We start from the raw sequence: 26,342 nt of genomic DNA on the forward strand, positions 1-26,342 counted from the left end.
CGTTCTCAGCCACCTGGTGAGTGCGAGGTGAGCAGCTGACAGGTGAACAGCTCAGCAGCAGGGCGTGCCCAAGGACCTGAGACCAACCCTCCGCACACGCACCACAGTCCTTTCCTGTCACCAGCCCCGCCCTGTGATCCAGGTTCATGGATGCTGGCGTCACAGGTCACTTCCAGAGCCACCAACTGGCAAGGCTGCAGGGCTCTGCCTAACTTTGTCCATGAACACACATGGCACATTGCACAGGCATCTCTTCGTTGCACACACTCTGTTTACTTCCATTGGTTAATAAGACCATTGGGTGTAAAATTTAAACTAAAAAAAGTGTGTAATTTATTACACACTTCTGTCAAATTAGTACTTGTCTGAGGCAACATGAGTAAAGTGAAAATGTAAGCTATTGGTTGAGTCCCTTATCCAAAATGCTTATGGTGGAAGTGTGTCAGATTTAAAGTTTGTGTTTGTTTAGTAGGAACAGTTTATTGAATACGCTGACAAACAGCAGTGAGCTGGGCTGCTTTTTAGAGTTTGGAAGGTCTGCTCATCCAAAACAAAATGTCCTAGAGATCTGACCTGGAGTCCCTAGACGTGCAGTCCCTTTGTTCTATGTACACCCAACACACCTGTGTTTTGAGTGGGTGGAGCTCACGCTCCCAGCTTCAGGCTGCGGGTTAGGAACGCTCACCCATGTGCCTTCTTCAGTGTCTTCCTGCACAGCAGGGAAGCTCAGTGCTGCTGCTGGACTCTAACTCAGTCGGCCTGGAGGAGCGGGTGTGGCAAACTGTGTGGCAGTAACTGGGGCCTGAGCTCGGCCTCCGAGACTGTTCAAAAGACTGTTTTATTTAGAACACACAGGTTGACATGAATGCCGCAGCCCTTGTCAGGAAGATCAGACTGATGCTCCTGGTCATCCCCTCCTCTTGGCAGAACCCCGCTCACAAGGTCTCCAGGAGACAGGACAAGTCTTCCTCTCAATGCCCATTTGTGGCAGAGTAAGTCCTTTGTGACTGTTGCTGAGGAACTGTGTTTTCTACAGCTGCTTCATGCTTCCTACAGTTTTGCAGTGGCTGGTTTTCCTATCGCCTTCTTACATCCTAAGACAAAGAGACAGCCCATGAGCTAACAGTGGTCTTGCCTGTTGCCACAGCTCTGAGGTGAGGCTGGGGCGCACACCACAAGGCAAGCTGCCAACGCTGAGATCTCTGCTGATCTTAACTGTCTCCAGCGTACTCCGCTGGCCCTGACAAAGCCAGTGGCTGCCTTTCCCAGATATTCCCCTTTCTCAGCCTATAGCTCCACCCTATACTGGAAAGTGTGGTTAAGGAAGCGAGCACAAGTCCTCAGAGTATCCACGACCTCAGAGGAAAAGTAAACCTCACCACAACTGAGTGTAACTAACACAGAAGATGCTGAGTCTGAAGCCACCCAGACTACAGAGTGAGTACAGGGCCAAGCTGGGTGAACTGGGATACAGAAACAGACCTTGTCTCAGAACACGAAAGCAAGGCCAAGTGTGACAGCACAGGCATATAGTCCCAGCACTAGGAGGAAAGGCAGAGCAGAGGCAGGTGCCCTTCTAAGTTTGAGGCCAGCTAGGCCTCAAACTTTTTTGAGACCCTGTCTCAAAAAAAAAAAAAAAAAAAAAAAAAGGAGGAGGGAGGAGCCAGAGAGGTGGCTCAGGGATGCTGGCTGCACTTGCAGAGGACCGGGGCTCGGGTCCTACCGCCCACGTGACAGCTCTCCAATTCTAGGGGGCCAATGCTCTCTTCTGGCTTTTGTGGACAATGGGTACACGTAGTACATATACATACATGCAGGCAAAAGACCGTAAAGAGAAAATTTGGCCAAAAAAAAGGAAAAACAAAAGCAATTCGGAGCCAGGGCAGAATCATCCTCACCGCAGCTCAGCACAGAGGCCTGCATGCTGGTTCCAGGAGGCCTGTGCCCCAGACAGGGTGCCACACTGTGCCTGCTGCCTGCTTCTGTGTGCTTTCCCATCCTCCCCCTGGGCCTCCCTACAGACTGAGCAGCTGTGGCCTGTGACCGGGCGCACCCTTTTAAATCTCTCTGCTACCATTTCTTTGCCTCTCCCCCTCCCCGTTTTCTCCTTTCTTCCCCCTACTCTGCCCTGTTTGGTTTGCTTTTTATGACAGGGTCTTGCCCTGGTACCCACTATGTAACCCAAAGCTGGCCTTGACCTCACGGCAGTCCTCCTGCCTCATCCCCCATTGTTGTGACTGGCCTGTGCTTGGCTTGTTTATATCAGCACTGTAGCTGTTCCTTCTGATTAATAATACATTGATACTTACACACCAGGGAGAATGGGTGTGAGCCTAGTCAAGCATACTTACCTAGCATTTCTTCAAATTTGCTTGTGGCAGGCTTGTTCACACTAAACAAGTAGTTACCGTCTCTAGAGAGAAGAGAAGTTGTGTTACTGTGTAAACTGGGCGGAGACAGCGTCTCAATACACCTTCCTGACTGTGAATTCTACCGTGGGGCTTCTAAAGGCCTGTGTCATGAAGCTTGCTTTTTTCCTTCAGGCCCAGTGACCAAATCCAGGTCCTCACACATTCGAGGCTCCAATACTGAGGTGTAAGCACAGCCCGGCCGGAAGAGGCTGAGCCGCTATCACTGCTTGACTTCAAATGCATGTTCACTCAGGAGGCTCTAGATCAGTTCTCAACCTGTGGGTCATGACCCCCTGGGGGGGGCGAAGGGCCCTTTCACAGGGGTCACATATCAGATATTTACACTGAGATTCCTAACAACAGGTACAAAGTAGCAACAAAAAGAGTTTTATGAGCCGGGCACAGTGGTGCAGTGGCTCACGCCTGTAATCCCAGCACTCAGGAGGCAGAGGCGGGCGGCTGTCTCTAAGTTTGAGGCTAGCCTGATCTGCAAAGTGAGTTCTAGACAGCCAGTGCTACAGAGACACCCTGTCTTGAAAAAAAAAAAAAAAAAAAAACATGGTTGGGATGACCACAACATGAGGAACTGGATTAAGGGGTCGCAGCATTAGGAAAGTCGAGAAGCCCTGCTCTACACAAACACACAGGCACACATACCCTCTAAGCATGAGACACAGTTGTGAGAGTTTGGGATTGTCACTCAGGACAATCTGTCTCTCTCCATTCATACGTATGTATGCACACACCACAGCCACAATACCCTGTACTCTTCTGTAATCAATGTATGAAAGGCAGTCTGAGGTCAGGCCAGTGCTGGGCTAGCGTGCATTCTTGATGTCTGCAGTGCAGGTTCCTGGGAACTGCACTGCTCTAACCCCGGGGAGGCAGAGGGAAGCAGAGCGCTGCACTTTCTGAGTGGCATGCTCCTCAGTGCTGCTCCTCACCCTGACCTCATCAGCACCCGGCACTTACACCTTCTTCTTTTCTACCAGCCCGAGTCTCACAAAGGCTGCTAAGGCGTTTTTCTGCAGGTCAGAAGACAGTGCATCGTAGCACTGAGAGGCACCTGTGGGCAGAGAGAGGGCCAGTGAGAGTCCTGTCTCGGCAAAGACCCCCCCCCACACTGGCGGCACTGACCTCGATCCAGAAGCTGACTGGCGAACTTCCTGGCTGCTACCAAGTAGTATCTCTCAGTGAAGTAGGCTTCTTCTTCATGCAAGAGGTATTTGGAAAGTATCTGATTTCAAGAGGGAGGATGAGAGGAACACAGAGGAAGGGGGTAGCCAGACACAAGCACAGTGGCCACACCGCCCTCTTACAGAAAGACACCCTCCACGGTCTGCAGAACTAACATAGCTCTCCCGAACTTCCGGCAGCTTTTACAATTAGAAAAGGACAGTTTGAAATGATATTGGTTAAGGTTTAATTTTTCATGTCCGCTGCCTGCAAGGCAGCACTTCCAGTTCTGTGTATCTTGTACTGCCTGAGCAGGACCTACTGTCCTAACTGTCTTCCTTTCTAAGTGCAGACTGCAGGTCCTCGGACACTGCCTGATGCCCATTTCATGCTACACTCTGAGGAGGGCGGACATGGTGGCCTCCATGGTCACAGGTACTTCCACCATCATATGAGCGAAGAGCTGAGAGACTCCGGACTCCTTCCTGAAATGCCTGCACCCCCGCACCACCACTGCCCTGCCCTTCAGATTCCCTCTCTCTTCAGAACCCTGCCGAGTGGCCCGGGCTGTCTGAGCAGGACCCACACTTGTTCTTCCCCAAAACAGTGACTGCTGAGCGACATCAAGTCCTGTGCTCAGTTAGTGACCACTCTGTGTCAACACAGCCATGCAAAGAACAGAGGACCACACCGCAGGACTGTAGCTGTGTGTGCAGCCAAGATACACAGGGTGTCCCCTCAGCCCCTCCTGCTCGTCCCCAAGCAGACAGGGAGCTTATCTACCTGAGCCCAAGGTTCACCTGGCACATGTTCACCCTTCCCAGCACACGTGAATTCAGGAAGAAGGTCTTCCAGCCCTGACAGGACACGAGGTCTGCACACCTCATATACCTGGTATGATTTCACAAACGGTGTGAAGAGTCCCTTGAGAAACACTAACACGGCGTGCCCTTTGTCTGCGACGATGTCCTTCCCGGCCATCTGCAGAGCCTCAGCTTTGCACAGCAGGTGACAGCCTTCCTCAAAGTCCTGGAAGCAGACGGCAGCCTAGTGCACATGGCGCTCTGCGCACCCTCCACACTAGTCCCACGGCTCCCCAGAACACCGGCCTGTACACGGAAGCCGGGAGCATTTGTTCCGGCACTCACGTGCCAAAGCTCCCACACAAACACAGCCTTCGGGAACTGTGGCCTGGGACAGACCCCACCCAGCTGGTCTCGGCTCGGCATTGCACACTTCCTTAAATTTAAAGTAGCTGCAGACTCAGACCCTGCCTCCCTCACTGCCCCGCCCCACCCCCCAGAGCGCAGGAAAGCCCTCTCCTCTGCACAGCACACAAAGCTAGTGCACCTTCTGTCTGCCTTCTGCCCACCCCAGTAAATCCAGAGAGCTCTGGGAGCGTGGTCACAGCAGTCCCTGCCAGGCAGGCCCACCCTGCCCACTCTGACACAGCACACCAGGAAAGGCTGCACTGCCTTCCAGAGTTTATGAGCACAGACTCCACCGCAGTGGCTGCAGGGACAGGTCAGAGGAGGACCCTCCTCCCACAAAGGGCCTCTAAGTCACCAAGAAGGAAACCGCTGTCTGCTGAGTTGAAGGCCCCAGAAGACAAAGACCTGGCACATGGCAGGACCCTCATCTGTCAGGCCTGAACATGCAGTGTGGCATGCCTTCTCTGGGCTGTCAGAACTTACCCTGAGTGTGTCTCCTGGAAGGAAGATGAACTCATCTGAAAACACGTTGCGTAGGAAGGAAAAGCAACTGAAGACATCCTCTGGAAAGAACCCATTTCACAACGTTAAGGCTTTGCTTCTGCTGGGTGAGGTGACACATGCCTGTAATCCCAGCACTCAGAAGGCAGAGGCGGGCGTATCTCTGTGAGTTCGAGGCCAGCCAGCCTGGTCCACAAAGTGAGTCCAGGATAGCCAAGACTGCACAGAGAGGCCCTGTCTCAAAAAACCAAAAAGAAAAAAAGAGACATTGCCTTTTGACCTTGCAGCCCTTCGAATGTGTGTGAATGCATGTATGTAACAAGGAAACAATTGAGTCCTTAAAGGAAGCTGAAGCCAACCTGAAGTTTATCTGAAGGACAGACTCCAGTCCACTAGAGTTTAAAGGAGTTAAATAGGAATTAAAGAAGGCCTCAAATCCCTCAGTCTTGAACTGAGCCCAATGCCATTGTCCTTAGAAGTTCCTTAGAAGAGGGACTTCCTTCTGAGCAGTGTCAGAAGGCACCTTATTTCCCAGCTTCCCCTATTCTCCTACTTTCTCACTGTAACTTAGCCTCTGTCTGACATCACTGCAAAGCTTTGAGAAACTAAGACCAGCAAGGTACTTACTTGCCCATAATATGTGAAAGCCTGGGTCAGTCACCACTACCACAAAGGGGGGGAGGGGAGAGAGAGAGAGAGAAGAGAAGCACAGGACACAACCAAGGCGTGCCCTTGAGACTAACCAAAGGAGACCCTCTGGGGTGGGCCGGCTCCTCAGGCAGATCTGGTTAGCGCCAGCCTGCATAACTCATCACAATCAGCAGACACGGTGCCTGCACGGTACAGTGAGGGGGCGGTGTCCACCTGCCTCTGCTACGCAAGGGGCTGGCACAGCGGAAACGACAGCAGACAGGACCTGGCCAGTGCTTCCCGTGCAGAGCCTCTGCAGCGACTGCCGGGCTCTGGGCCCCGCTGCTTTTACCAGAAGAGGCCTAGCTAGCGGGAGTTAGCTCACCGTGTGCACGGTTCAGTGAGGAGAGCTGCACGCCACAGACCTGCACACAGGCAGTGAGAGTGCAACTTTCGGGCTGGTTCCGACCCTTCTCACTGGAGACAGCCTCTCCTGCTGCTGAGCTGCACACGCACGCGCAGCTGCTGCACGAGCTCCCACCTCACGGCAGGAGTGCTCAGGTCTCACATGCTGCCACGCCTAGCTTTCTACGTGACTTCTGGGCAACCAGGCTTGCCTGGCAAGCGCTATCCAGTGAGCCAACTTCCTAGCACAAAGGTGCAGGACAGATTAGGGAGTCATTGGGTCATTCCAGTTCTCAAGTTTCATTTTTTTCTTAAAGATTTTCATTTCATTTGTGTGTGTGTGTGTGCCCCATGTGTGCAGGTGCCACAGAGGGCACTGGACCCTGAGCTATGGTTGGCGGCAATTGTGAGCTGCCAGGCACCGGTGCTGGAAGAGCACTCTACCCACGGAATCTTCTGTTGTTGCTGTTTTGCTATGTAGCCTAGGCTGACCCTAACCTCCTTGAAGCTCCTCCTGCCTCCATCCACCTGAGCAGCTGGGGCTAAGCCATGTGCTGCTGCACCTTCCACCTCTAGCCCTGTGAGCTAGTACAGCCTCCTGTACTAGTGAGCAGGTGGCCGCCGTGACAGGGCTTCAGCACTACTCCTTTCCAGGATGGGAGGACCAGGCCTCTTCCCACACCCAAGGCCATACTTCCAAGATACCTTTCCTGACTCCAGGTGTCATGTGCAGAGCTACAGCGACTAAGGACGGACGGACAAAGACATTGAGCAGCTGGTTCCTGTAGGCTGAGCACATGAGGAGGGTGATGTGTTGGAACATGAGTCCGTTGACCATTTCTGAGCCTTCATGGTCCACTTTGAGAACCACACGGCCTCTGACCAGGCTGGCCAGGTTGGAGTGCAGGACGATGCTGGACTGGACCACATCCTCAGGAAGCTGGTTATCTGCAGAGAGAGAACTGCGGAGTGACCTCCACAGACAGGTGGCCTCCGATCCCACCACACATCCCAGAACCTACAGGCTCCAAGGCAGTGGATGTGCTCAAACTGACACATCCTCTGTCCCCTCCCTGGACATCCCACTAACAGCCCAGGAATCTAAAGGTCACTCAGCAGGGCAGACCTGTCACCCCTCCTGCCACCGCCACTCACTCATGAGCCAGGCTCCACTCTGTCCGCACTTCCTCCCATCAAAGCCACATTCCAAAGTCCCGAGTACAGGTCCTGTCTCCCGCTTAGTAGCTGTGTTTTGTCCACAGTACTAGGGCCTATTTCACTGACACCCAGGGCCCTACCCTATAGGAGCCAGGAGGTACCCAGATGTGTGTGTCTACCTCTGAGACCTGGGAGACTGGAAGTTGTGACCTGGTCTTTCAGTGATCATACACTAGCCACACCGTGTCAGGCTGCACACACACTGAGACCTAAAGAGGGCTCAGGTGCAGCTCAGGATACAGAACCCTAAGTCCAACTTAGCATAAGGAAACAGAAACAACCCTGGGCTGGTGGGTGTTCACGGGGTGGAGGCTCTTGCCACAAGAGCTCCATCAACTTGAGTTCAATCCCTGGAGTGTACTTAAGGTGGCAGCAGAGAACTGACCCCACGAAGTTGTGCTCTGGCCTCAATTCCTCTCATTCCCTTAAGAATAAATTGAAAAGCAACTATGTTGTAGCAAATAGTACACCACTGGGTAGGGCAGCTCCCACCTGTAACCCTGACACAGGGTCACTGCTCCCAGTTTGAGCTAAGACTGAGCCCTAAGCCAGAACAGAGTGAGGCCTGCCTCAAAAGAAACAGTTCCTGAGGTCATGAAGATGGCTCAGTCAGACAAGCAGAACCTGCATCTGACTCCTAGAGTCCACACAAGTCAGAAGAGCAGAGCACACCTGTAGTCCAGCTGGCACCACAGGGGAGGTGGGAGAAGAGACTCTGGGCTTGCTGGCAGGCAGCCTGGCTAGACCGGCAAGCTCCCAATTCAGTGACAGGACTCGCCTCAGAATAGACAGCAAAAGCAACAACACATAGCCACTCACACACACACCCATCACAACCCTTTAAATTAAAGACGGTGGATGTGGAGAGGAGGGTTCAAGTCATTGTTCTCTGCGCTGTAGCTGCCAAGGAAATAGCAGTGTAGCCCCGGAGGCTTCGTCTCTAGAGTGACTGGCACACAGGCAGTGGCTGTCCAGCAGAGTCCTCACGGGGTCTCTGTTCTGCAGGGTCACGGGGTAACTGCTCAGGGCCATCCAGGGGGGTCTCAGATTAGGGATGAGAAAGTTAGCCTACAAGCCGACGCCCCATATACGCACCTGGCCAGTGCAGGAAGCCTCCAAACACCTGGGTTAAGCCCTTCAGCCACAGGGTCTTCTCCACCAGCGCGTCAACGTCCAAGGACAGCTGGCTTTGAAGTAGAATGGCAACTATCAGGAGCCACGGGCTCAGAACCAGATTTTCAATCTGCATAAGCTGAATCCTATAGGCCACTTCAGTGACAAAGGCATGGACATCCTGGGACTGCTTCTGAGGGATGCATCTGAAAGGAGAGGCACACAACAGGTCACAGGTCGGCTACCACGTGCCGGATGGGAGAGGACCCCAACAGAAGGCTTGTCACGCTTCTGCCAACCAAAGTCTCTAGACCACACCCAACAGCTTTCCCTAGCTTCAGTGTGACTGCCCGGGTGCCCAGAAAATGCAGTCGAAATGATGCAAAAACTTTAATTCCCATTTTTAGGCAATAGAAGAAAAGCTACAAAGCCTCTCGTTTTACTGATAAGCAAAACATATCAGTGCTACTGCAAAACTGTGGAACCCTCCTATGCTGCCCAATGAGGAAGCTGCAGAACTCTGGGAACTACCCACCCCTCCGCCACCCCATCTAACAGCCAGCAGCAAAAGAAATATGCAGGGGTTCTGCAGGCAGCTCCGGAAGAAAGTGTTCAAGGTGAAGGCAGCAGCCACAGGAGGCTGTCCCATACTGGCATAACTAGCCAGCGCTCTACAGCACTGAATGGCTAACATTTGCTCCCAGGTCACAGCTGAGGCTGTTGGCAGGCACCTCACTGCCAGGGGCTGCTAGATCTGCAGAGCCACCCAAGGGGCCGGTAGGCAGAGGGTGAGTCTGTCTTACTTCCCCTAAGTTAAGAAAACAGAAATGCCTGGTCTGCTGAGACCACTCGGTGGCTAAGGGGCTTGCTAGCAAGCCTGACAAACATGCACCCACAAACATAAAAAATAAATCAATTAATCCAACTGAGAGGAAAATACAAATGCTCATCTGTGTCCTGAGTCTGTAAGAGCCCAGGGAGTCTGAGAACAGGGGCCCTGTCCTGCTGCTACTCTGCACTCTAGGATCTACAGCAGTGCTCTGTATACACGAGCCAGCCTGCATAGGGTCCACAACCCATGTATGTTTGTGTGTGTGTGTGTGTGTGTGTGTGTGTGTGTGTTAACAATGGTGCTGTGAAGCTGAAGCCCAGCGAGTGGGGCCAATCATCTGCTACACACTGACACAGCCTGCAGCTTATCCTTCTTTTGCGGGGAGCATTTTGGGAGAGGGCAAATAGTTCTTTGGGTTTGTTTGTTGTTGTTTTGAGATAGGGTCTCATGTAAACCAGGTTGGTCTCAAACTTGCTTTGTAGCTGAGGATAACATTGAACTCCTGATCCTCCTGCCCCCACCTCCTGAGGGCTGGGACCACAGACATGCCCCACCATGCTGGCTTCACACACGAGGTTCTTTAACTGAAGCTTTCTGCTGATGAACATGGAATGCCAGGGCTTCCCTGGCAACCTGCTGGGAGAGCTCAGACAAGCCAGGGTTTGGTCTCAGAAGCCACCAACTCAAGAGTCCCGATTCATACATGTGAGTTTACTTCTCATCTCTGTGTCAGCTATTAAAACACAGGCCTTGCACCTTGGCACCAAGTTATACGGGTTCCGGCTGAGCCGCCCTGCAGCTAGAGAGCGCAGTGACACAGGGTCTCCAAAGTACACATGGATGCTTCCAAAGTTCTCAGAGAGAATCCGTCTAGCTTTCAACAAGCCCTGGTGGCATCACAGGGTGAGGAGAGAAAACAGGAGTAGATTCATAAGTTAGTGGATGTTAAGCCAGGGCAGCCTCCATACAAAGAAATCAAGTCTGGCAGTCCTCACGTACAGTGGTGGACTCCTTCGGCTTAGGGATTCCTAGGAGCTCATAGGCATAAAGAGTCTCTTCCAGTATCTTGTCATAACTGATGCTAATTGGGACAAAGTAGGTATCGAAAACTTCTCTTTTCAAAAACGGCTCCATCACAATATTCAGGAGACCTGCAAAGACAGGGGAAAATGTTTTACACATACACTTGAGAGCAGGACACATGGGCTCGTAAGCAGTGGGCCAGCCTCCCTCTCTCCTCTCCCCTGTGCCCACAGCCTCCCGCCCTGGGGTTAAAAACCCCATCCTAAGTCTGTTTCCAACATCTCCCATCCTTGACAAGAATAAAGTCTGTTACTGCCCAGCTGGTCAGTTTGTTCCTGGCGCACAGAGGAGAAACGACCGCAGCTGGAAGTCAGGCCAGGACACATGCCTTCACAAAACACACCCCACCACCTGGCTCTGCCTCTCACTAGCTCACCCAGACAGACAGAAACTGGGCATGGCAGTTCCCACTTATCACCTCAGCACGCAGGAAGCTGAGGCAGGAGGACTGCAGCAAGTGTGAGGCCTGCTGGAGCTACACAGTGAGTTCCAGGGCAGGCCGGGCTACTGGGTGAGAAACAGATGAACGCACGCCTGTACACTCTCGCAGGCTGCTCCAGGAGAGCCCTTCAATTCGGGCAGCAGGGCCTTCACTGTCCCCATTCTGACCTGCTGCCTTCGGCCCTCCCCACGCCTAGCCAGGAAAAAAAAAAAAAGAAAAAAAAAAGAAAACACCACATCCAAGTGCCCAAAGCAGCTACACTTAAGGAAACAGTATCTTTTCAAAGAAGTAAAAAGTATCATGTTCTGCCTGCTAGCCCCCTTGACACACCAGAGGCCTGGGGGGTTGTATGTTTGAGACCTACCAAATTTAGGAGTCAAGGTCTTGGCAGAGCGACTCCTTGTCCCTTCGAGGAAAAATTCAACGGGAGCATAACCATTCTTTAAAAGAAAACACAACAAATACAAAAACCCATTGTCTATTATAACACGGGCCTCTTTTGTTTCCTCCGCCTGCCCCACGTGCATGTGTGAGAGACCCGGAACCTCGGAACCTCCTGTATGCTAGGCAAGCTCCCTAGCACTAAGGGTGTGGTGTGTGTGTGTGTATATGTGCGTGTGTCACAGCCTCCCGTATGCTAGGCTTGCACTCTGGCGCTGCACCACAGCCCCGCCCTGTAAGTGGCTTCTTGTGAGTCCATATCCCCCACACACCGCCCACCGCAGATGTAAATGGACACAGCTAGGTGAGGGCACTGGGGGCTGTGCACTCCTAGGGAGACGGCAGCGAGGGTGTGCTCAGAGGGAAGAGCAGGCAGCTGAGCGGCCGGCCTCGGGCACCCGCACTCACCCGTAGCATGGTCTTCACGTACTCGGAGAAGACGGCCCAGTAGAGCTTGTTCCCCCCAAAGGTGCGCCGCATGAAGAAGGCCCCCGACATCCTGAGCAGCTCCCCGACCAGCTTCATCCCCAAGAAGTCTACAGCATAGGGAGAGGCAGTGTGGGAGCAAAGGCGCCAACTAAGCACTATGACAAGCTCAGGAGCGTGACGCGCCTGTCACAGCAGCAGGCACACTTCTGAGACTAACCAGGGACAAAAGAGCAGAAAGGCTGGAGAGGCTGCTCAGTGCAGTGTCTGCCACACGACCCCCAGCACCATGCGACAAGAGGGCGGCAGCACACCGGTGCACGCCACGCCGCAGCACCTCTGCAGCTAACTGGCTAGTTGTGCCCGCCAAGCCAGGGCGCTCCAGGTTCAGAGGCCTGACTCGAAACAAGGCGGTGAGCACCGGAGACGACACTCAGTGTCAGCCTCTGGCCTGCACACATACACAGACATGCTCTCCAGGGCACATGCACACACACGTGCCCCACACACTCATGCGCAGATGCCCGTGTGTGCTCTCACACACGTACACAGCTGCATACAACAAATACACGTACAAAACAAGAGCTGAAACAGGAGACATCTGTGCAGTTATGTCAGAGGCTGTGCAGGTGCCTGCTGGGAGAGGGCTGGCATCTCTCATGGCACTGTAGTATTCAGAGGCCAGGAGGCAGAGAGGCAACAGCAGGGCAACAGGACATCAGTGTCAGAAGGCCGACACCCTTAGCCATGCTCTGCAATCAGCAGGTGGCACGTGCTCCAAATCTCTTGAGACCTATGACAGCCTGCTCTCCTCCCTCCACCACCAGCTACAGATGCCCACACACTTCTGATGACATAGATTAAATAAAGCAGGTCTACAGACAGGCAAGGTTCTCCCAGTAGCTTTAAATAGCCTTCACTTTCCCAAGTTTTCAAATCACTTCGTCCCCTGTCTCTTCAGAAGAAAACACTTTTAAGGCATTTGAGTCCCTGCGGCTTTTACCTTAGCAGGCCATAACATTCATTAATACTGGAATCCCTACTTTTCTAGAGACCTTGAAAGGGAACCAGTGAAATCCGGGTTCTACGGCTGAATTCTATAAAAGCAAGGACACACATCTACAAAGCAGAGTGGTTTACAATGACATCCGCACAGTGTCAAATAACAGGAGACATAATTATTCTCATCTTCGTGAATGTGGATATTCTCTGTCATACGCAGAATCAACAGTGTGGCTCAAAGCACCAGGGGAAGACCTCACACTACAAAACTCTCAGATGTGCATCACAGAAAAATTCCACCATGCTTGTGAATGACTTCTTGGTCATGACACTAAGTGCTTGGGGAACAAATGAACAAAGACAATCATCAGACTCCACCTGAACATACAACTTCTGTGCATCAAAGAATGAAGTCAACAGAATGGCAGGATGACCAGAGAGTGGACACAAACTGGCCAATCCTCAATCTTCGGGCAAGTGTCCAAGACACACAGGACTCCCAAAGTTCAATGGCAAAAAGGTGAACAACCCAAAACTAGAACACAGACCTTCACAGACATCTCCACAGGGACCAGGTGTACCCAGCATCTGAAAAGCTGAGGCAGGAGGATCACTAGAGCTAAAAATTCAAGGACTAGTAAGGGCAATACAGATCCCATCTCAAAACTCAAACAACCAAACCACGACCCTCCTCAAACCAAACACCCAACAACGGCGGAGGCACACAGACGGGTTCTCACACCACTGAGAAATGGCGACAGACGGTCACTCCTGAAGAAACAAAGCATGAGCATGGCAAGTGCTGGTGGGACACAGATAAAGTCCGCTCCTTCGGGGCAAATGCTGGGAACACAGAGCGGAGTGACACAACAAAAAACGGTATGGTACACCTCAAAAGAGTAAAAATGGAAGTCCCCACACAACCAGTGATGCATTTATTGAGGGACCAGCTATATGTGCTGTCCACCTGTTTTCAGTCAACTTGACGAGCTAGTTTTCTGGGAAGAAAAACTGGAATTGGGAAAATGCCTTTGTCAGTTCCCTATGGGCAAAGCTATAGGCATTTTCTTGACTAATGACGCACGTGGGAAGGGCCCAGCCCATGGTGGGAGGTGCCATCCTGGGCTGGTGTCCTGGGCTCTGTAAGAAAGCGGCTGAGCCAGCCAGGAGAGCAAGCCAGTCAGCAGCACCTCCACGGCCTCTGCCTCAGCTTCTGCCTGCAGGTTCCCGCCTCTGAGCTCTGCCAGAGCTTCTCTCAGTGACGGGACTGTGATGAACAAATGTGAGCAAGCTGCTCATGATCGTGGTGTTCATCACAGCATAAAAACCCCACCTAAAATACGTACTCCATGTCCATGGCAGCTGGGGGAAAAGCAATCATAGGGGAGGGGCTTTCATAGCATGCCTGAGGCCTTGGGTTATAGTCCTAGTACCGAAATAAAGAAGTAAGTATATTTAAATCTCACATTTGTAACAGTGTCCTGGCTAATTTTGTGTCAACTTGACACAAACTAGAATCATCATAAATGAGGAAACCTCAATTGAGAAAACACCTCCATAAGATCCAGCTATAGGCATTTTCTTAATTAGTGATTGATATGGAAGGCCCAGCCCACTGTGGGAGGGGCCATCCCTGGGCTGGTGGTCCTTAGTTCTATGAGAAAGCGGGCTGAATGAAGCCAGGGGAGCAAGCCAGTCAGCAGCACCCTCCAAGACCTCTGCATCAGCTCCTGCCTCCAGGTTCCTGTCTGAGTGAGTTCTTTCCCTCAGTGCTTTGATGATGAACTATCTCATGGAACAGTGAACAGAATAAACCCCTCCTCCCCCACCTTCTGTCTCACAGCAACAGTAACCTTAACTACGACACAGTGTCACCTGAAATAACCCCTGAGGGAAAGCAAAGTGGCCACAGACAGGATAAAGCTAGTGTGCTACATCCACACTGAGGATTCCTCAGCTTTAGGAGGAAAGGGGACTCAGACACAGGCCACAGCGCTGAGCTCATCCCACGAAGGGAACTCAGCAGTCACACAAGGGCAGGCACCAATTCCATGCAATGAAGCCTGACGTGCGAGGCTGCCGCACCTAGTTATGACCCAGAATGACCCCCATGAATAGATCGCTGACATTTTCACAGGGGGGGCAGCCTCTCTCTGAGAATGCCACGGGCAGCGAGCCTCTCCACGTCTGCTCGGCCTGACCCCGCCCAGCACAGGGTGCACACTCGGCCACACACCGTGGGGCAGGCGCCTTGCAACTTCTCCTGTGCGCTCATCATTACTCCAGCGAGCAGTACGCCCACAGGGCTTAAGCCTGAGTGAAGATGGAGCACGCACCCATTCCAGCTGCAATGACCGGCACAGGGAGGTCATAGCTGTACAGCACGAAGGACAGCATGAGGAAGTCAACGTAGCTCCGATGGCTGGGCAGCAGGATCACTGGGTGCTCCTGGACTGCTCGTTGTAGCTGGAAAAGAAAGTCAGAGTTTCAAGAGCTGCACTTGTCATGCCGCTAACATCAGAGACCGAAAAGTAGTCTTGGGACGTTTGGGAGATGACAGTAGGAGGACGGAGAAATTCAAGGCCAACTTGGTTCCATGGGGAGTGCAAGGCCTGTACGGGCTGGAGACCCTGACAACAAATAAAATGAAGACAGACATCTAAGGAAGCAGGGAAGCAACCCAGGATATAACTGGGTGGTGAGCTGGGAATAAAGTCCATACTTCGTGTTCTCTGTCCTCGACTACCGTATCCTAAGAGAGTGTCTGTTTCCAGGAAAGTCACAGCAGCAGAGTGGGAGCCAGGGAGACAGGTAATGGAGATGCCAGAGAGCACAGATGAAAACCCCCTGTGACTTGTGTAGCCTGGGAACACTCAGGTGGTCCCTGAGTCTTACTTGACTAGGCTGGAAGTCTGCAGGTCTGACGTTAGAAGGACAAGCTGTAGACAGCATGTCCCGGGCCCACAGTGGGTGCCTGACAAGCCGCCCTCAGCATTCAGCCCAAGTGAGATGCCCCAAAATGGATTATAGCTCAAGATAAGCCACAGCCGTCCGCACCACAGGCCTCACCTTTTGAATGCCTTCTTCATTCACACACACCTTTGAGAAAATCTGTTTAAAAATTTTGCTCAGAACAAAGGCAAAGAATCGAACGGCCCCCATTCGCAGCTTGTGACTCATTTCCTCTAGGATCTTACTGGCTTCCTCTCGGAGGGTGTCCACAGATGTGAGGGACTCCCTGGAAAGCTGAAAGGAAGGCAGAGCAGGGATGAATTCTGAAAAACAGAAACCAAACTCCTTTCACTCAAACCAATGTGACTAATTCCAAACCCACCCTATGCTGTAACTCCACACGATGTGCTCTTCTTGACTAGCTCTGACCCAACTCTAACACGGCCAGTGGTGTAAGCCACTCTTCTTCCTGCCTTAGGCAGGTTCTGTTCAGAGAACAGGCTGACTTTTTAAATTCACCCTCACCCCACCTCAGCCTACGGACTGCCAGGACTACAGGGTACAGGACACACTGCCATCAGTGAAAAATGATTCAACCTAAGCAGGTTCAAAGGCTGGAAATTTAAAAGGAATGCACACGGCTCTTGTTGGCATACACATACACACACACACACACACACACACACACACACACATCCCGCAGTGTTGCCACGCCCCTTATCTACACCTTATCTGTCTTCAGTTCTGTAGCCCAGGGAGAGTGGCTGGATAGCACCACCTCTGACAGGGCTCCTTCATTTTGCTCAGGAAGGTGTGAATGACAATAGGGAAATGAAAGTTCAAGCAAACAAACTAACAAAGAAAAAATGTTTTTCTGGGCCAGCTGTGGGCATTCAACTCTGAAATCCCAACACTTTAAGAACCCAGTGATTGAAGCCAACCTGAACTACAAAATGAGTTCCAGGCAAGCCTGAGCTATGAGACCAATCAACCAAGAAAACAACAACAGCAGGGGGATTACTTTTGGAGTTTTAAATCAGGAAGGGGAGGAAGATGGGGAAAGACAGAAGAGAGTCAGCCAGGAGACCAGGGCACACCCCAGCCTTGCTGCCTCCCGCTCTGTGGCTGGGTCAAGCTATTGCTCCCTCACTTCTCAGTCCAAAGAGTTTCACTAAATGCTCACCTCTCAAGAGGCACTGGGAATATGGTCACGAAGAGAAGGACAAAAGTGCTGGACTTGTGACCTTGGGCTCCACGGATCATGGAAGCAAGGCAGCACATACAGTGATGGTCCATTGTGTTTTGGTCAATGACTAACCATGTCCACTTATGAGAGCAATTCCGTAAGACGACAACAGTGTTAAAACCTTCCCATCACCCAGTGCCATCACAGTGGTCATGAAGTCCTGGCCAAGTTTTCTAAAATGATGGCACCCACACCATCGCCAGCCTATAAAAGCAGAGCCCCAGTAATTACACCCAGCATGCAATGCTTCATAATGATAAACAACCATGCTCCTGGCATGTCTACTTACTATATATTAGTCAGGCACACACCTACTTGCACATGGAGGAAAAGGGTCTGTAAGTCAGGCTGGTAATGCAAGCCTATAGTCTCAGCCCTGAGGAGGTCGAAACAATAGGACTAGCGATCAACCTGAGGAATATGAGACTAAAGTCTCTTTCCATGTGCAGGGAAAAGGTTACTGTAAAATCATGTGCACAAGGCTGGGGGTGCAGCTCGGTTGTAGGCCGTTTGCCCACCAGGTGGGGAGGCCTGGGTTCCATTCCCAGCGTGGCAAAGAAACTAAATCAAAACAAGCAGTCTGCTGCTACCCTCAGGTTATCCTCAGGCATCAAATGTTTAATCAGGACAGAGAGAATCACTTTCTTTCTTGGTGATTTTAATTTAATGTTTTGTTCAACCTAGATCAAGAAGCAACGGCTCCACCATCTGTGCAGAGCAGCGGCCTGGGCAGGCAGCACTCTGCGCCCTGGTCTCAGGGCGGGCTGCCCCGTGCTTCTACGTGAGGATGTGTGTGAGGACCCAGCCCATCCCAACACAGCTGAGCCTGACTTGGGCACACTAGTACTGTCCCTGAGTCCTAAGCAGTGCCCACCCTTGTCCTCACTCACGACACAGGCGGAACCAGAGAACTGGAGTGTCTCCGTGGTGTTAGCAGCCAAGTGCAGCACAGGGACTGAGGCAGAGTCAAGTCCACATGTAAGGTAAAGCCACACAGGGCTCCTGCACCCCTTCCACACGCATACCCCGCCTGCACATCAGAGCCCGTGGCACTGCAGACAAAAGCCCCCGGGCTCCACTCACGCCTGGGTCTCCTGTCCTCCCACTGCTCAGATGAACCACTTCCAGCGCTCTACTGGAAACTGCCTTCTGCTCTGACGACAAACCGTGGGCTTCTTGAAAAGCTACTGACACAGGATCCCGCACCCGACACTTGACACAGCCAACACCGGGCAAGACGCGGGCACAGTATTAATCAGAGCTCTCATAAAGCTTTAACGTGGAGGCCTGACGTGACCTGTTCGACTAAGAATGCTCTCTTCACCCCCTTCACCAGGAAAACCCGGATCTCGGTGGGATAGTGTTAAAACAAAGCCCTCCCTACTCCCTACACCGAATTAGCTTTGCTCATTACTAACTGGCACCCTCCAATTGCGGGCTCTTCACCAGCAAGCTGGGTCTTATTTTACTACACTATTGGCACCATGCTACTTCTCGGGCTGGCCTGCCAGGGTCTTAACAAAATGACAGCATACATTTTAGTGTCATGTAGCTAACATAAAAACGTATATTTGAGATGACAGGATACATTCAGGGCACAGGAGAGGGCCCGCTGGCAGTGGGGCTGGCTGTGCCGGAGAGGCTCTTACCTGCTTGATGATGTAGTGAACCTCCTCGGAGTTGAGAACAGTGGACCTGATGTCACTGGGCTTGCAGGGAGTGACGCCCCTGTACAGGGGCGGGGTGTAGCACTTCATGGCGAATTTGAGGTCACTGCCGTGCCTCCTCTCCTCTAACACATCCTCAAACTCATCCCACTTCCTGAGTTCTTTCTGTGAAGAAGCAAAGGAAAGACAGTGAGGTGCCTACTGGAAAAGAAAGAGTTGCTAAGGCTTCCCTCTACCCAGATGTTTACTCCATAACATGGGAGCAAGAACTGAGTGTTCTTAATATTTATTTATTTTTATATATACCATGTTCTGCTTGCATGTGTGCCCGCTCACCAGAAGAGGGCACCAGATCTCATTATAGATGGTTGTGAGCCACCATGTGGGTGCTAGGAATTGAACTCAGGACCTCTGGAAGAGGTCTTAACCTCTGAGCCATCTCTCCAGCTCAAGAACTGAGTGTTCTAAGACCAGATTCACAGACTAAGAAAAAGAAATGAAAACACCATCATGATCAATAAATTGATAGTCAATTATTATTTATTATTAGACAGGGCTCTATGCCCCCCAGCTGGCCTCAAACTCTCTTTGTAGCCAAAGACAACCTTGAACTTCACCTACACTTCCCAGCTCCCCAGTGTTGGGTTACAGGCTCAATCCAGCAGGAACAGTGAACATGTGGTTTGGTTCTGTTGCAGGGACTGCACCTAAGGCCTTTTACATGCTTCGAAAGCACTCTACATCCACACAGAGGCCCTGGCCAACTGACCAACACATTCCTGATTGCTATCCCTATAAACGCAACACCACACCAACAAACCTGTTTTGTCTGCCTGTACTTACCTTTAAAAAACAAAACATGTATCAGAAACCCCATACTAAGGATGAGTGTGGTGGTGCATTCCTTTAATCCCAGCACCCGGGAGGCAGAAGCAGTCACAGAAGCAGCTGTGAGTTCAAAGGCCATCACAGTCTACAAAGCCAGGACCCCCAAACTAAGTTGAGTGTGGTGGTACAAGCCTACACAGTCCTTGCCCTTCAAAGGCGGGGGAAAAAACCATCAAGGGTAGCCTAGCCTACATGATACCATCTCAAAGCAAAACTATGTCAAATAAAATAAACAAGCAGTCTGCTCCACCTCCCCAGCACTGTGTCTGTGGGCCAGCTGACTTCCAACCACCAAGGGCTTGCACTGCCTTCAGAGCGTGCCAGGCTGCTCCACTGTCCTCTTAGGACAAGGTTTTCCTGGCCAAGTAATTAACAGGGACATGATGACGCGGTGGCCGCTGCCAGCTGTTAAGTGCCCAGTCTATTCTGAGAGCGTGGCACTGCTGAAGGACAAGCTCCACTACAGCTGAGCGCTTGGCTGTCTCCAGCGTCCACAGGAAACCACCTGCCTCAGGGAGGAGGCCCTCGGTCCAGCAGCACACAGCCTGCTGGGGCCTGTGGCTCCCTACGCTGACTGCCATTCTTGTTTACGGCAACAGGGAGCACTCACCGCACCACAGCGCAGGAGCACTTTCCTTTTCTTTCTTCCTTTTTATTTACAGCTACAGAAACATGTACATATGTCTTATTCAAAACATGGGCCAGTCAAATACAAGCTACCTTTTCTCTTTATCTGTTCTTCCTTCATAGTAAACGCTGTTTTAAACATCTTAGTTGTTACATAATTACCATGTTTCATAATATCTTTATTTTTTAAAAATTACCACTGTGCTCACTTAAAAATTCAGAAAATTGCACAAACAAAAAAAAATCTAAGCTATGTACACTCCCCTAATGTAGAGCCCACCCGAAGAAATGCTTGCACACGCACTGAGACTGCCAACTTGGCACTGTCATGTACTGTCCTAACGCCCCCCGTGTCATCTAAGTGTCTTCCATTATTTTTGTCTCCCTCTAATTTAATGTCACTAATCTCACTGTGGCTCACTCAGGCTGTATTCCACCCCTTGGAACTCATGGAAAGGCACAATTGTTCTTAGATGCACCACATAGCATGTTTGGAGTGAGTCTCTACTTTGCCCGGGTCATTGGTCCTTTTTCCCGCCTCTGACAGTTCTGAAATTGCCCCACTTTGGTACTAACTCAGCGCTCTCTCATCAACAGCAAAAAACAATCTACCTCCTTCCTCCAACTCAGTGACTTTTCACCTGAGAGCTTCCCCTCTCACAACTACAAAAAAACATCTTCTTCACTAGCTCAATAGCTCACCTCCTCCAGCCCTCGTCTCTTGGCATTCCACAATGCCACGCACACTCACCTATTCCACTTTTGTTGCTGGTAGAGTTTTTTGTTGTTTTGTTTGGCTGGTTTGTGGTGCCACAGAAGGAACCTGGGGTCTTCAGCGTGCATGTGAGGCATCTGTTCTACCTCTGAGTCATTTGATTGCCCTGCCCCAGCTTAAAACACTAATGACACCTGCTTGCCAATCTCGCACTCAGCTCTCCTCTCCCATCACACATTCTAAGTTCTCAACACCTACTTCTGGGCTTGGTGCGACACCCTGATTATTTTCCTGAAATCTTAACAATCACACTTACCTTTGGCCATCATTCCTCCCACTTCCATTATTGTGGCCTTTGAAAATGTATGGCTTCTTCTCCGCAGTCACAAGCCCACCCTCAGCGAGGCTGCCTTACAGCCTGCACTCATAACCACGGGGCCTCTGTGCCTCAACGGAACCCTAGTGCATCCTCCTGTCTGCCTTCGTAAGCTTTTCAAAACACAGGTTACTCCTCGCCTTTTTAAAATACGTAAGCTGCTTCCGCCTGCTTAGAATAAGGTCAGCATCACTTTCAGAATCGGGCGAGACTTGTTCTCTCTGGCCCTGTCCACTGAAGACTCAGCTCATCCACTCTTTACTCCCTGGTCAGCCTGCCGTGCTGCGACATGAAGGCTTGCTGGCATCCTTCTGGGCATGCAGGCATCTGTGTGGATGGCATGGCTGCTCCGAGGTACCTACTTCAGCATCGTTCTCTGAGAAGGCTCTGTGGAACTCCCCGCTAGAACCACTCACACCTGCTCAGGACCCCTCCACCTGCTAGTCACCCCTACCTCATACGTGCTCACACCTGTACCTGCATATCTACGCATGCTAACAATTATCCCAAAGGCAGCCATCCTAACATATCATGGGCTTTCACTCGCAAGGCTGGAAAGCCTTCTTGAACTTTACAGATCTCCTTAATAAAGTAACAGCTCAAGCTTGGACTCAACAAACCACTATTACATAATGCAAGAAAGTGAGATCTTAGAAACTTGCCATCCGTGGCCTTGGGAGTGGAAAGAGGGCAGCAGCAGCAGCAGCAGAGCACGGGATCCAGGACAACTAAGAACATCAAATCAAGGGTCCCAGCGCATGTGTGTGTGGAGGTGTGACAGAGGTCTTCCGACACTCTACCCCACCACCTAGGTTCTGTAGTCTCTGCAGTGTCACGCCCACACCTTCTTCTGAGCCAGGTCAGCATGATCCCCACCACCTGTCCCTCCTGTGCAAAGGATTACAACAGCAGGAGCAGTGCTTGAACACGGCTGACTGTCTCTTGACTCAAGAACACAGTGCAGGTGAGGGTCTGGTAGGAAGGCCTGGCTGAAGCATGCCCTGCCTCAGGCTGTCCCATGGGCCCTCCCGGAGCCTCCTTCTCCGCTGCTTTCCTTCGGCTCTCTGTGCTCCAGGCCCTTGCTATAGACTGACAGGACAGCAGACAGTGCAGAGAGAAGCATGCCCTTCAGCAAAGACAGACGAGATCAGGGCACTGAGTGACACCACTGGAGGCAGCTGCTACTCGGCGACCTATGGTGGAGTCCAGGCTTTGGCATTCTGTGGCACATGTACTCCCCGCAAGGCCAGCGCACACCACCAGAGTGACCTCACCAGCACTGGCCAAGAGGCATAGCAGCACCAGATGATGAAGGACTGCCACTTTCCCCGAAGCGGGAACCCCAGGACAGAGATAACAGCAGTGGTCAGTAAATCAGTGGGACACAGTGTTTGGTAGTGCTTATCCTTATTTTGTAGAAAATGTACTTAAGTGTAATTTTAGTGTCTTAAACTTTGGTTTTCATAAATGGCTGTCTTACCAATGGGCTTACAAATGCCATAAATATTTAACAATCATCCCTGGCCAGCCAATACAAGGCCCGCTGTGACCTACCACTGAATGAAGATAAAACAGGTTGTAATGAGAAAGTTCTTTGTGAAATTCAGGCAATGTTTGAGCTGGGTCCTTGATGTTAAAGAGTCAGCAACGCAGAGTTCTGGCACAGAGGGGACCACGAACATTTTGAAGAAACGACATGCTTCCTTCCTGAGAAATACAAAGCCACGGTGGTGGCCCAAGAGCAAGACTAGACTGGTAAGTCAGAGTAGGAGCACAGGCATCTAAGTATCTGGACCTTTCACTGGAACTCTAACAAGCAACCAAGCATCTGGAGTGTGCATCTGGGACACGCTCGCACACACATGCACACACAGGCACACAGGAGTCTCGTGGGAAGGAAGAGTACACCTGTAGCTAGCTTCAGATACATCCTACCTGCAGAGGACTTGCCAGATCCACATTCTCAGGCACACCCTCCTCTTCTGCTTGGGTACCACATTCCTAACTACTTGGATGCCTCCCAAACATCCAGGCTGTATCTGTCCAGATCATAACAACCCACAGCTGACAATCTTCCATCCCAGACCGAAACTGCTATGCTACCTGACTAAACCTGCTCCTCTCCTGTATTTCCTTCCTTGAGATCAGCATCTGCCCAGTTGCCAAACCACAGGCACCCAACAGCCTACTGCACACTGTTCCTGCCTTCCTCAGGTCCCAGGGGTTCCCAGGATCTCCTGCCCTAAGTGTCACACACAACCATCAGGCTTTATGCTTCCCAGACTCTGTGCACTAGCCGTTTGTCTTAACTGATGTCCATGCTTAGGAATCACACCTTCCCCATTCTCCTCTTTCTCACTAATTCGGACAATCATGCCATAAGTCTAGAGGGTTTCTCTAACCTTCTAGAGCAGAAACACAGATAAAGCCATGAATACCCATGATATGCGAAATTCTTTTAGGAAACACCTTTTGTGTTCTTATTTTGTCTTATCTCCATTTCATCATTCTCTAGTCAGTTTCCCCACACATGCAAGGCATCGATTTTGTCCCGTAGTTACTTCAGCAGGCCCCACTTCCCAGAAGCTTGGCTCTGGTGTCATCTATTAGAAGCCTTCTCCAGTGCCCAAACAAACCAGCTATGTCTTCCCTCAACTCCAACAGCATTCAGTGAATGCTGGAATTGCTGCCCTTATTTTTCCCGCTTGATTATATGATCTTTTTACATTAACTACGTTCTGTGTCCTTAGAGGCAAGGCAGTAGTCTTTGGCATTGAGAATAAAAACTGGGAAACTGCATAGACTCCTAGTCTTTGCGTCATTGGCAACATCTTAATATCACTACAGAGCTACAGACTAGTAAGTGCTGCACAATTAACAGCACAGTGGGAGGAGGCAGGCAGTCTCAGCACCCTACCGTGGTCATCAGCTCTGCAGTCACAAACATGAGCCGGAACCACTGTTACGGGCTGCTGAGCCAGGCAGTCGTCGCACACCCCTTTCCTCCCAAGCACTCAGGAGACAGGTGCAGGCAGGTCTCTGAATCTGAGGCCAGACTGGACTACAGAGCAAGTTCCAGGCAAGCCTCAGCTACACAGAGAAACAAAACAAAACAAAAAAGGGCTGCTGTCCAGCCTCAAAAGTGAAAATGTTCATGACCAGTTAGTTGCCTTACTTATTCACACAGAAAGTTGACAAAAGTCTCATTAAAAGACAAAAAGACAAAAACAAACAAAAAACAACACATAGGTGAGGTTAAAAACCAACTCCTTTTATTAACACATGCAAGGAAAGCTCCAATCGACACACAAACCCATTTAAGACCCAGAAGGTTCTGAACTTAAGAACTATTACAACAATCCTCTTTCCCAACATGCCTACTTTAGAATAAGACACTGTAAAAACAAGGGTGAAGAATTTACACCAAAGAACTCTGTGCTGAAGTCAATGAGAGAGGCTCCAGCCATGAGCTTTAAGGCAGCAGTTCACATCAATCATAAATCTAAACTTCTTAAGAAACACAGAAGGAAGTCTGCCCACATTCCAAACACCTAATCTCAAGGTAGCAATATCCTCTCAGGAACCAGGGGGATGTTTACTTTGCTCTTTTGTGGTTTTTCCTCTTTTGACCTTTCTACACAAGTTACGACTATGCGGCACTTCAATTAGAAACTGGTGTTAACTGCCATGGCATCGAAATATCCTTTGATATTATCCTTATCTGTCAAGAGTGGTGGTGCAGACTGAAATCCCGGCTCTCTGGAAGTTAGGGCATGAGGGCTGCAGGATCAAGGGCGGCCTGGGGCTTCACAGCTATCACCAACTCAGAGTACAAACTAAGAAGACCTTGTTTCAAAATAAATAAGATATTAAAAATAAATGTTACCTGGGATGGAGAGATGGCTCAAAGAGTTAAGAGTAATTCCGTTCCTAGCACCCACACGGCAGCTCACAACAATTTGTAACTCAATTTCCAGAGCAGGCCTCTGATGCTCCAGATAGCACGTGGTGACACATACATGCAGGTAAACACTCACACACATAAAATAAAAATAAATAAATTCTCCCCCAGGAGTGCGCAGTCCCACGCTGTGAAAAGGTACAAAGCTTCCACGTTGATAATTGCTCATGAGTACTGTAAGTGACCAACATTATGTGAGAAACCAAACCAGGCAAACCACCAGCTTAAACCAGAAGAGGAAGGAAGGGGGCTGAAGAAGCCAAGCTGGAGTGAAGGGGGTCCTATTCAACTTGTGGAAAAATAACGAGTAGAAGACAGTAATTTCCAGGGGTTCCAAGCCTTTCTAAATTAGAGTGTTAAAAACTCTTCTCGCATATTGGAGCAGAATATCTGCGGGAGGTGGAGAGCCAAAAGTCTCGGGCTGGGTCAGCACACAGGTTACTCAACCGGCAGAACTCTGCCACACGCCCTCGGCGGACACGGGAGCCTCCAATTCCCCCCTCGTGCTCGTGTGCGGAGCTCCCGGCCTGATGGGGTAAAGGGACAGAAGGTCCACCACCGAAAGAAACTTGTAAAAGCAGACACGTTTACCCAGAAGCAGACACATGGTTGCCGTGGATACCAAGCCAAGCACCCAAATCCTGCACGGAGGGGCGTCAGGACCCGTTCTCTGAGACAGGGGTCGTGGGCTAGGGACGGGGGTTAGGAGGGGTTCTCCTTTCCCGCGACGTCGGCCCGGGCCTTGGTCCCTCAGGCGCCTACCGCATAGAGGAGCACAGGGCCGGGGCTGGCAGAGCCGACTGAGAAGCGGGAGCTGGAGGAGTTAGGAACGTCCATGGCGCGGCTGCCGTCCCGGGCGGGGCCTGGGCTCGTCTGCTACGCGGCTGTGGTGCAGCCGCCGGGGGCGGTTCTTCCGAACAGGGCGGCCCCAATCCGCCCAGGGCGGTGGCACTCAGTACGGCCACCGCACGGGACCCCGGGCACCGCCATCTTAACCAGGACGGAGGCCGCGCAGGGCC

The 26,342-nt window shown here is 51.2% G+C and overlaps 1 protein-coding gene across 2 annotated transcripts; it reads right to left on the reverse strand.

Annotated features, from left to right (window-relative positions):
- Window positions 1-819: 819 nt before the first annotated feature.
- Window positions 820-26,340, reverse strand: Gnpat (glyceronephosphate O-acyltransferase). 2 transcript variants are annotated; one of them, XM_055617536.1, is made up of 16 exons: window positions 26,086-26,340; window positions 18,739-18,921; window positions 15,961-16,137; window positions 15,228-15,357; window positions 11,872-11,999; window positions 11,387-11,462; window positions 10,497-10,648; window positions 10,254-10,384; window positions 8,648-8,871; window positions 7,040-7,282; window positions 5,282-5,361; window positions 4,479-4,616; window positions 3,549-3,648; window positions 3,384-3,477; window positions 2,352-2,413; window positions 820-1,094 (listed from the first exon to the last, which is right to left on the reverse strand). In XM_055617536.1, exons 1-16 carry the CDS (start codon window positions 26,158-26,160, stop codon window positions 1,051-1,053), a joined length of 2,037 nt encoding a protein of 678 aa, XP_055473511.1. In that variant the 5' UTR covers window positions 26,161-26,340; the 3' UTR covers window positions 820-1,050. The 2 variants fall into 2 exon arrangements, with proteins under 2 accessions (XP_055473511.1, XP_055473512.1); XM_055617537.1 differs by lacking the exon at window positions 26,086-26,340 and having other exon boundaries at window positions 15,961-16,166; window positions 18,739-18,813.
- Between the last annotated feature and the right edge of the window lie 2 nt (window positions 26,341-26,342).

This window comes from Psammomys obesus, unplaced genomic scaffold (genome assembly GCF_907164565.1).
Source record: "Psammomys obesus unplaced genomic scaffold, mPsaObe1.curated_primary_1811, whole genome shotgun sequence".
Lineage (NCBI taxonomy): Eukaryota > Metazoa > Chordata > Mammalia > Rodentia > Muridae > Psammomys > Psammomys obesus.

Bases quoted from the DNA above. Each gene is read 5' to 3' on its own strand.
- Gnpat (XM_055617536.1), bottom strand. From the start codon at position 26,160: ATGGACGTTCCTAACTCCTCCAGCTCCCGCTTCTCAGTCGGCTCTGCC. The intron at 10,385-10,496 runs GTACGTGAGGAC...TGATGCCACCAG, and splicing joins AGCCGAAGGAGTCCACCACT to GGCTTGTTGAAAGCTAGACG. The intron at 3,649-4,478 runs GTATATGAGGTG...TCTTGAAATCAG, and splicing joins CGTTTGTGAAATCATACCAG to ATACTTTCCAAATACCTCTT.